The 10,268-nt window shown below is 57.2% G+C and overlaps 2 protein-coding genes across 4 annotated transcripts; both read right to left on the bottom strand.

Moving 5' to 3' along the window:
• Positions 1-2,725: 2,725 nt before the first annotated feature.
• On the bottom strand, positions 2,726-5,395 carry UBL4A (ubiquitin like 4A). Its single transcript, XM_006087649.3, has 4 exons — positions 5,247-5,395; positions 4,988-5,093; positions 4,580-4,794; positions 2,726-4,468 (listed from the first exon to the last, which is right to left on the bottom strand). Exons 1-4 carry the CDS (start codon positions 5,292-5,294, stop codon positions 4,358-4,360), a joined length of 480 nt encoding a protein of 159 aa, XP_006087711.1. The 5' UTR covers positions 5,295-5,395; the 3' UTR covers positions 2,726-4,357.
• Positions 5,396-6,054: 659 nt separating this feature from the next.
• On the bottom strand, positions 6,055-10,262 carry SLC10A3 (solute carrier family 10 member 3). Of its 3 annotated transcripts, XM_006087645.2 has the most exons (3): positions 9,601-10,262; positions 8,970-9,032; positions 6,055-7,838 (listed from the first exon to the last, which is right to left on the bottom strand). In XM_006087645.2, the coding sequence occupies exon 3, from the start codon at positions 7,713-7,715 to the stop codon at positions 6,288-6,290; it is 1,428 nt and encodes a 475-aa protein (XP_006087707.1). In that variant the 5' UTR covers positions 7,716-7,838; positions 8,970-9,032; positions 9,601-10,262; the 3' UTR covers positions 6,055-6,287. The 3 variants fall into 3 exon arrangements, with proteins under 3 accessions (XP_006087707.1, XP_006087709.1, XP_023608765.1); XM_006087647.2 differs by lacking the exon at positions 8,970-9,032; XM_023752997.1 differs by lacking the exon at positions 8,970-9,032 and having other exon boundaries at positions 9,993-10,262.
• Positions 10,263-10,268: the final 6 nt, after the last annotated feature.

Here is a 10,268-nt window from a genome sequence, read left to right as displayed (position 1 = left end):
ATATATATATATATATATATATATATATATATATATATATATATATATATATATATATCCTGGTTTATAGGTTGACGCTCAACCACTGAGCCACGCTGGCCAGGCTGTAAATATTTTAAATGCCCAAAAATACATTTGAAAGAGTGAGAAAATCAAATGCTAAAGTTGAATAAAAACAAATGAGTCTAACTGCTTAACCAATTTATAACAAAACCGCACAGAGACAAAGGATTCAAGTGCCTTTTAAACTCAGCTGTCTGACTGTGCTCCCTTCATGGGATATATTCTCAGGACAAAAGGCACCGGTTTCACTCTTAGGGTGTTTGTTGTCGGCAATGGCAGCGATGAGGTGACTGTGAAGCTATTTTGGGTGTGCTTTAAGACAGATTCTCTCTGGTAGAGCCAATGAGTAAATATATCCGTGTTTCCGGGAATGAAAATTCTCACTTTGGAATAAGGGAAGGTGGCAAAGAACTGTGATGCTGGACTAAAATTGGGGATTGCAGTATAAACTTTTTTAAAAAATTGATTTCAGAGAGGAAGGGAGAGGGAGAGAGATAGAAACATCAATGATAAGAAAGAAGCATTGATCGGCTGCCTCGTACACACCCCACACTGGAGATTAAGCCTGCAACCTGGGCATGTTACCCTGATCGGGAATCGAACCGTGACCTCCTGGGTCATAGGTCAACGCTCAACCACTGAGCCACGCCGGCCGGGCTGCAGTAAACATTCTGACACCTATTGAAGGATCTCAGCATTGGGGCCTGCAGGTGTCCGTGGAGCCATCCCCAGACTCAAGGGCAGTGATGGCGAACCTACGACACGCGTGTCAGAGGTGACACGCCAACTCATTTTTTTGGTTGATTTTTCTTTGTTAAATGGCATTTAAATATATAAAATAAATATCAAAAATATAAGTCTTTGTTTTACTATGGTTGCAAATATCAAAACATTTCTATATGTGACACGGCACCAGAGTTAAGTTAGGGTTTTTCAAAATGCTGACACGCCGAGCTCAAAAGGTTCGCCATCACTGCTCTAGGGGCAAAGGCAGAGTGCAGCCTGTGGCTGCTCCATCCTCACGTGGAGTCCCCAGTCTCTTCTCATGACAGCAGGGGGCCTGGACCAGAGCCTCCTGGTCCCTTCCCAGCCGGGCCTCCCATCACTCATCCCTGTAGCATTTCCTCCCTTTCCTGCCTGCCCTTCCCCAACCTGCCCATCTCTGTCTTGCCACATACAAGCTTCTAAAATGAGGGGTCCCCAGTTACTGTCACCACCTCCTCCCTTCCCCATGCAGTAGTTGCATCTTTCCCCCCTCCCCCCCAACATCGCTAATGACCTTTTTTAAAAAAAACCTTATCCGAGGAGCTAGGACATTTTTTCCATTGATTTTAGAGAGCAGAAGGGAGGGGGGAGGAGGAGGAAGAGGAGGAGTGTGGGGAGCCAATATAGGGTTAAGCCTCGGACTAACCTGTGGGCAAAGTCACAAACAAGTCCCAGCTTAGAGGGCACAGCCCTCTTAGCATATTTAGGCTTGACCTTATGACGCCCCCTAGATCTTATCTGGGAAGCTAATGGGCTGAGGGAAGTGCAACAAGAACAAAAACAAGTGAAACTCACAAGAACAGCGTAACTTTGGTAACCACTACCTTGTTTACCTCTGACTATAAAAATAAAGGCTCAGTTTGCCTCCGGATCTTTCTCTGTGGCCTCAGCCAGGCACAGGAAGATCCACGGAGACTAAAGAGAGCTAGAGAGTTCTGAACGCTGTCTCCGTGTGAAACATTCTTCGCCGACTCCGTCCACACCTTTGGGAACCCCTGGACCCCCGGGGCTGGACCCCGGCAGAGGAGGAGGAGGAGAGGCAGAAACTTCAATGTGACAGAGACACATCGATCGGTTGCCTCCCACATGTGCCCCTGAAATCCAGGCATGTGCCCCTGACAAGAATAGAACCTGGGACCCTCTGGTGCACAGGCTGACACTAACCACTGAGCCACAGTGGCCAGGGTGCCAATGACCTTCTGGTTACTAATGCAGAGGAGGCTCTGGCCTGCCCTCACTTTGCCTCTTGGCAGCCCGGTGGAAGGGCATTCTTGGCGCCTGACACTGAGCTAGCTCTCCCTGTGGCCTTGCATCGGGGTTGTTCCTGGCCTCTATTTCATCTCCAGTTGGTGAAGTTCCTCAAGGCCCAGTCCTCTCCCCTTCTCACGCCACACTCTCTGGGAAGCCACCTCATCCGTCTTCACAGGTTCTAGGACGTTCTGTCCACAGGTAACCCCGATCACAGAAGGCTGCAGACGGCTCTGGAATCAGACTGGGCCTGGCTCCATCAGCTCTTCCTTTACTGAGGCTCCCATCACACACCCTGGACCCCACTCCTGTCTCTACATTCTGCCTGATCACCCTGCTGAGTTCCTGACCCCCGTGTCCAACTGGCCAGATGTCTCCTAACCACCAGATGGCTGTCACCCCCAAGCCGGGAGGCACTGGCACAAGGAACTCAACGTCCACCTCTAGGGTCTGTCTGAAACGTGCATCTGCATGTTGCTCCCCCTGCAGTGACAGTTGTCACTTGGGGCCACCATTTCCCCTCCCCAAGGACCTGGCTTTTGTTGAGAATTCCCTCCCCCATCCACAGCACATGCGTGCCCAGGGTGGCTGGCCCCCCACTACCCACCGCTACCCGCCCCTGGACAAAATGATTGGAGGCACGACCCAGTTCTGAGCAATAAAAATGAGAGTTTATTTGCTGGAAGCATGTGAGAAAGAAGCTATGCTACAGGGCGAGAAGGTGCTGGCTATGAACGAGGGGTTCAGTGGAAGCTACAGGCAGCCATCTTTGCTCCTGAGGCGGCAGCCTGGGGTGAAGCAGACAGTGCAGAGCACAGAGGGGAGGTAGGAAGAAACTGGGTATTTGGTAAAATTGTTCATCTGCTGCCAATACCCCTGGACTTCTCAGTTTTGTAAACCAGTAAGTTTCCTTTATTGTTTAAACCACTTTCCTTTATGGTTAAACCAATGATGGGAAACCAAAAGCAGCCTGGCTGAAATAGTTCTTTTTGGATCAAAGTCTCACATTCACCTTTAGTGCTATTGAAAATTTCAACATAAAATTCCTGACTCAGAATAAAGGAGGGCGTTGGCAAGTCTGTCACGTGAGCTGCTAGATCACACGGGCTCCCACGCAGGCCCTGCTGTTTGATATTCCCAGCTCTCAGGTGGGGCCAGGGGCTTCCGTCTGCTCTTCAAATCCTTTGCCCATAAGGCCTCTGTCCTTTTTCCCAGCCCAGGGCCTCAGGCAGGGAGGGTGGCAGGGCTCAGGTATCCATCCTCCTGTGCACACGGCTTCCTTCCAGCCTCAACTGCCCTGGTGACCTCCTCCAAGGAGCAGGTGCCTAGGTGAACTCTAGTGCCCACATACCAGGCAGGTGGGAGGACCAGTGCCACCAGGCTGTGCTTCTGCCCGCTCCCTGGCACTCCGAGGTTTCCTTTTGGGCAGCGAGGGGCGTGCAAAGAGAAAGCCCTTGTGCACACGTGGTGGGGGGAGGGTCTGCTTCCATTCTATGGGTGAGCACATGGCATGGGGGCCCAGCTGAGGCCTGGCTCTGGCACTGCCTTGATGAGTGACCTCAAGCCAGTCACCCGTCATCCTTAAGGAGCAGGAACTACCCGTGTCCAGCGGGAGTCAAGTACAGAGGGTGCCCAGGGAAGAGCTTGACAGGAAGGACCAGGACACCCCATCTCTGGGCCATGCTTGGCTATTGCTTGGCTGCTGGCCTCAGTTTATGGAACATAAAGGAGAGGACCGCTGCAGACACCCACCCCGCCCCGCCCCCGGTCTGGAGTCAGGATGAAGGAAACTGAGTGAGGTTTAAGGAGTGGCCTTCACTGGGCAGTCAATGGCGGGGACCAACGTGGCACAGGGAGTTGTCTGAGGTCACACCACAGAGCTGGGTGATGTTCACCCCCGACTCCCCAAGCTGCTTTTCCTTCATTGCATGCACACTGGCTGCAGCAGCTGGGGGGCCCAGGACTGGCTGGCACTCGGCCTCCCACCCAGGTTGGACCTGCCAGAGGTCTCATCCTGAGGCACTTAGAGAAGTTGGCTGGACTTGGGTTCAGGCTCCCTCACTTCATTGCAAGGAGTCTCGGCCGTCCGACCTTTTGTTTGAGGTGGAGGAGCCAACCCAGGTCAAGTGCTTTCAACGGTGCCTGGCACCTCGCAAGAGCTGGGTACAGGTTCCTGGGTACCCACCAGCTAGTATTATAAGCCAAATTGCAACATGAGGACACATTTAATGCTACATGCAGCTTGCAGCCTGGCCAGGCTCATCCCCACACTCCGTGAATCTCATTTAGAGAATCCCTTCTCCTTAACTTCAGTGACTTCGGGGTTCAGGAAGCGGTTAGCTAAACGTTCGATGTCATCCAGGGTCAGGCGGCTCAGGGACTTCTCATAATCCTGAGGAGAGAAGGCCAGGAGGATTCAGGGGGTGCCAAAGGGGGTACACCAGGCCAGAGGCAGGTGGGAGCAGCTGGGACAGGAGTGGGCGTGTGGGGCTACCCTTCTCACCCTCTGTAGTTGATCTAGGACCCTGTTGGCATCTGCCGCACTGAAGTGGCGGGCCAAGACTTTGGCGATCAGCTGCCAGGCGGGTGGGCGCAAGGGCGGGGCCTCGGCCAGTTTCTGTGTGGCACTTTCTTCCAGTAACACCTTCTCCAGAGGTTTGACCACGAGGTTGAGCTTGGAATTGGGCCCGATGCTGTAATCGGAGAGTCTTTTCCCATCTGCCCAAAAGAGACCAATGAGGTCATGACCCACGGCGGTGGGGGCGGCCTCAGGGATTGCTGTGGCATCTGGCTGAGGAGGGGTCAGCCACCGCCTCGAGAGTCAAGTGGCCGATGCCCCAGCCCTAATTCGGCCTGGACACCCGACCACGATTTCGTGCATGTCTCCCCGGCCGCCTCCTCGCCCCGTTACCTGCCAGGGCCTTGCCCTTGAACAGCAGCCGCTGCTGGCGCACGGGGACGTTCAACTTCTCGGAGACCAGATGCTTCAGCGTGGACACCAGCTCATCCTCCGACACCTGGCCAGGCCGAGGGCGGGAGCAGGGGTTGAGCCCGCGGCCCCCGATGAAGGCGGCTCTCTAGGCCTCCCCGGCGCGGCTGCCCGCCCGCCCGAAACCCACCCTCAGCCCAGCCCCGGACGCGGAGGGGGTCGCGGGGCCTGGGAACGCTACCTGTAGGCTGCACTCACGGCCCTGGAGCGCCTTCACCGTCAGCTGCATGGCGGCCGCGGCGGCGTCCACCCAGGCCAACACGCACCCCTCAGCCCCCTACCGCGCGCCGCCGCCCTGGGCGCGCGCCGGAACCGCCCGCCGCCACCGGAAGCAGCGAGAGGGCGCGCCCGACGCCCTGGCCCCGCCTCCGGCCCGCCCTGCCCTCGTGGCTGCTGGAGGAGGAGTCCCTTCGGTGTCCCGCTTCCTCCCCGCACAGGGACCGCCCCGGGGGACAAACCCACCACTGCGATCGTGCGGACGGGCCCGCCCGGAGGGGGAGGACCGAGCTGGGCCAGGTGGGCTCCGTGGAGAGCTGGGGGTGGGAAGGAGGGAGGGCCAGAGCCCGCTCGCCCCGCCCCGCCCCGCGAACGGCCTGGCTCGCCCCGCGTTAGCAGCAGCTGGAGTAGCTAGCTGGTCGGTGCCGTCACCCAGTCTGCCTCTCTGGTCCACAAAGGGCCCCGCCGTGACAAGCTTGCCACACTGGCCACAGGCCTTCTGCCTCCTCCTTCCCAGTGTGGCGGCGGGAAGCCAAGTGAGCTTGGCAGCAGGCGGGGAGCCAGGCCTCTGCTCTCATTCTCCCACGGCTCATTCTAGAGCAGAGGCCCACCTCTAACAGAAGGGAAGCGTGGAGAAGAAAGGCTGAGAAAGTGTGTGCAGAGGTCACCGTGTCACCTGAGCCAGTCCTCCACCCTGGCCCACACCTACTCAGTCAACACCCTTCTGCCCCCACCCTCAGGCCCCAAAGGGCAGAGACTGGAAGAGACCCAAGCTTGCTTCTCTCTTTTATTGAAATATATTTTCTGGGCAGTGCCCGCCTACGTAACTCAGCATGGCCTCTTTGGCACTGAAAGCTGGAGAATAAAAAAACCAGTAACAAAAATAAGCCTGGATTTTTCTGAGTGCATAGTGCATGAGAACTAAAGGCCTTTGGTACACAAGAACTGTAGGGGCGGTGGGGGTAGGGTAGGGGCAGGGGGGTGGCAAAAGCTTGACCCAGGGGCCTCATTGAACTGGGCACAGGCTGCTATAGATGAAGTGCCCAATAACCAAGGCCAGCATCTCCGAGGTGCCGCTCAGCGCCACAATGAAGGGGGCTTGCGAGGCGTAGTCGGCTTGAAGGCGGCGGAGGGACAGCTGCAGCATGGCCAAGGCCAGCACACTGTTCTGCACCCCTACCTCGATGCTGACTGTCCGCCGCTGGGCCACGGGCAGTTTCAGGCACATGGCCAGGCAGTAGCCCACCAGGAGGCCAACCAGGGGCACGGTGAGGCCCACCAACACGATGGGCAGCCTGACGCCCGCCAGGATGAAGACCCCCATGCGGTAGGCCAGGAAGAGGCCGCCCAGGAGCAGCACAAAGCTAAACGGCTTGATGACCTGCAACAGCAGCTGCGAGAACTTGGGGAGCTTGGACTTGATCAGCACACCTACAACGATGGGGATGGCGATGAACAGCAGGCTCCCCAGGATCTTGGAGATGGGCACGTGGAGTGTCTCGTGGATGCTGAGCAGGCGGCTGTACACAGCAGAGGACAGTGGCAGGAAACCAGTGGCAGCCACCGTGGAGATGAAGGTCATGGAGATGGCCAGGGTGACATCCCCTCCGAGGAGGAGGCTGAAGAGGTAGCTCCCCCCGCCACCAGGTGACGAGCAGGTGATGATGAGGCCCAGAGCCAGGGCCTGCGGCAGCATGAAGACCTTGGCCATGAGGAAAGCATAGAATGGCATGACCAGGAACTGGCCCAACAGGCCGAGCAGCATGGGCTGGGGGCTGTGCAGGAGCCCCTTCAGGACCTCCAGCTCCACTTTGCACCCGAATGAACACTTGTTGACAAAGATGAGAGGCAGGAGGAAGTAGAGTATCGGGTTCTCTGACAAGTGGACTAGGTCGGTGCCAACAGTGGCGGAGGCATCCTCGGCAGGTGAGACCTTGATGCAGAAATCTTTCCGCTCCTCGATCAGCGTGGGTGGGGCTTCACTGGGGTCCAGAAGCTGGATGTGGAGGGGGGCTAGCCCAGCCAGGCCCGAGTGGATGCCCACCACGAAGCCGCCCCCACTGCCCCAGGTTATGGCACTCACGTTCTTGATGGTCAGCACCTCTGTGGCCAAGGAGGTAACCCTCAGTGTGGGGCTGGGCCCTGGCCCATTGCCCTGGCCTGGGTACTGGCTCGAGATCACGATGATGCCCTCGCTATCCTCTGGGAACTCAAACTCCACCACGGAGCCGTCCCCAATGCTCAAGTAGGGGCCCCCTGGCAGTGGCCCAGGGTGGCCCAGAGCTGAGCTGAGGTTGGCAATGGCTGTTCCCTGTACCCCCCAAGATAGGCTGGCAAGCAGCAGGGCAGCCCTGAGCATGCCTCGGGGGCTTTTGCAGCCACTGCCCCCTCCCGGGCCAGACCTCAGCTGGGAGCTGCCTGTCGGCAACACCATGGCTCCTCGCAGAGGATGGTGTGCCCAGGCCCTCTGTGGCTTAGGAGAGCAGCCTCGCTGGTGCCTTTGGGTTGTCCTGAGAAGGGTCCATGGGTGGGGCCTTCCTTGATGAGAGAGCTCTTCCTAAAGAGAGAAGGGACACAGGGAAGTGGCTGGTGAGGGCGAGCACTGGTGAGCCCAGGAGCATGGGGACCTGGAAGTCCGCTGCTGAGAGACTCAGCGGGGTCCCCTGCCCCAAACCTTGGAACAGAAAGGCAAGGTCTAGTGCTGGCTCTTGAGTGTCATCCAGCTGTCCCATCCCCTAGCGCAACTGCCTCAAGCTTGCCATCCCTAACCCAGAGGGGCCACCTACAGATGGGAGTTCCCAGTCGGCCTGGCCTCCCCCCTGACTTCCCTGGGCTTGCCCCCAGCACGGTGACCCTGCAGAGATGTCCTGATATCAAGGGGTTCAGGAAAGTCACTCCCAATCCTGTCACCACCAGGCTGATTTCCACCGTCTTAGAGACACAGCTTATAGCCCAGCTGGTATGGCTCAGCGATTGAGCTTTGACCCAGGAACCAAGATACTGCCAGTTGTATTCCCGGTCAGGGCACACGCCCAGGTTGTGGGCTCGATCCCCAGTGGGGGCTCTCCTCTCTCATCGATGTTTCTATCTCTCTATCCCTCTCCCTTCCTCTCTCTCTCTAAAAATCAATTAAAATATGTATATTTTTAAAATATATTTTATTGATTTTTTTACAGAGAGGAAGGGAGAGGGATAGAGAGTTAGAAACATCGATGAGAGAGAAACATCGATCAGCTGCCTCCTGCACAACCCCCACTGGGGATGTGCCTGCAACCAAGGTACATGCCCTTGACCGGAATTGAACCTGAGACTCTTCAGTCCACAGGCCGACGCTCTAGCCACTGAGCCAAACTGGTCAGGGCAAAATATGTATTTTTAAAAAGACACAGCTACAGCGGGCTGCAGCTGTGCCACAACCAGGATGAAATCTCTGAAAGGCTGCCCAGGGGTGACAAGGAGACAAGCCCGAGGAAAGAAAGGGTGCTGATGGGAAATAGTGGCTCAGGCCAGATCTGAGAGGCCATCGGAGAGCAGGTTAGGGCGACTGAGTGCCAACTAGCAGGCAGAAAGCAATCAGCAAAGTGGTTTGGGCAGCAGGTGACCATCAGGATAAAGGCCCCAAGAGCTGACGTCCGCCACCGACATGCAATTGTAAAAGGTGTTGCCATGGATATCTGGCCTATCCTACCTGCTGACAGTGGTGTGATGGAGGGTCTGGAAGGGTGCAGGTCCCCTCTCCCCATGGAAGTTGCTGGAAGGAGAAGCAGGAGGGGCTCAGAGAGGGCCACATAGCCGCTGGGGGGGGGGGTTTCCTCCCAGCTGAGCTTCCACTCCTCTGGCAGTCCTAGAATTTGAGTTCCTAGAGCCTCTGTATCACGTCTGAGGGCTCTGCTCGGACTCTTCCCCATGCCCACATGCAATCCGACCTGAGCCTGGAACTCCCAGTGGGACTTGAATGCTTCTAGGGGGGTGGGGTGCCTCAGGGTGAAAGAAGGCGGTACACCGCCTTCCATTTCTTTATCTGGGCGGCCCCACCCTATTGTCACATCACCAGCTGGAACTGGCGCAACCAGGATGGGGTCACAGTGGGTTTTCATCACTACTGTTGGTTACCTCATGCCCTGCGGTGTCCCAGTCCTGGAAGAGGCACCTGCCTCTCTAGGTCCTATTAGTCTTTGGCCCTGGTCTCCCTCATGTGAGGCTGGGGAGCAGGGGAATTAGTGGGTGGAAGGCAGGTTAAGCCAAGGCTCATCCATGGGCAAGTCTCTACCCTAGTGCCCTGGGACGCCATGGCCTCCGCTGAAGTTTGGGTCACTTACCCTGGAGGCTTTGGTCCAGCCTTGTGTCCCACCGCTGAAGAGAGAGGCAGGAAAACCAGAGGGGGTATGTGAGGAGCAAAGTGGAGGGGAGTCACAAGGAAAAGATGAAGACACCCGGGACTGAAATCACGGGGGTGGCATGAATCAGTTCAGAAGGGAGAGGTGGCTACGGGCCATTGACCCTGTCCTTCCAGTACGGGCGGGCGGCTTTGAGTCTCTGCAAGACGGGTCTGGCCCAGGTCCCACGCCATTTCTGCTTGAAGGTTCAGAAGAGTTTGTGCAGAGGCTCCCCAAGGCAGGGCAGGGAACCCCGAGGCCGGCCGCTTTTCCCACACCGGCCGAGTATTTGGTGTTAGAGCAGATGACAGGGCTGACCCGGGGGTTCTCCCTACCTGGGAGTCTAGAAAGTTGTTGCACTGGGCACGGGCAGAGCTCAGGAGCGAACCCGGGAGGGAGGGAGGGACGGAAGGAGGGGCGCGCCCGCAACTGACAGGCCCGCGATCCGCCCGGAGGGTTCCAGGGTCGCCGCGGAGGAAGGGGGGGCCTCACGCCATTCCCAGGCCCCGCAGCCGCGCCAGGCCTCATGAACCCGGAGCGGCGGCCCTTCCCCGTCAGGCCAGACCGGGCGAGCGCAGAGCCGGGACAAGAGGTCTCCTCCTTCCCGCCCT

The sequence above is a fragment of the Myotis lucifugus genome, unplaced genomic scaffold (genome assembly GCF_000147115.1).
Source record: "Myotis lucifugus unplaced genomic scaffold, Myoluc2.0 scaffold_40, whole genome shotgun sequence".
In the NCBI taxonomy this organism is placed as follows: Eukaryota; Metazoa; Chordata; class Mammalia; order Chiroptera; family Vespertilionidae; genus Myotis; species Myotis lucifugus.
This window is presented reverse-complemented; position numbering and strand designations above follow the sequence as displayed.

What these genes read in the sequence shown, in the direction of transcription:
- UBL4A (XM_006087649.3), bottom strand. Translation starts at nt 5,294, where the DNA reads ATGCAGCTGACGGTGAAGGCGCTCCAGGGCCGTGAGTGCAGCCTACAG. An exon ending in CAAGGGCAAGGCCCTGGCAG is followed by an intron (nt 4,795 to 4,987) that starts GTAACGGGGCGA and finishes TCTTTTGGGCAG; the next exon opens with ATGGGAAAAGACTCTCCGAT. An exon ending in TCCTAGATCAACTACAGAGG is followed by an intron (nt 4,469 to 4,579) that starts GTGAGAAGGGTA and finishes TTCTCTCCTCAG; the next exon opens with GATTATGAGAAGTCCCTGAG.
- SLC10A3 (XM_006087645.2), bottom strand. Translation starts at nt 7,715, where the DNA reads ATGGTGTTGCCGACAGGCAGCTCCCAGCTGAGGTCTGGCCCGGGAGGG.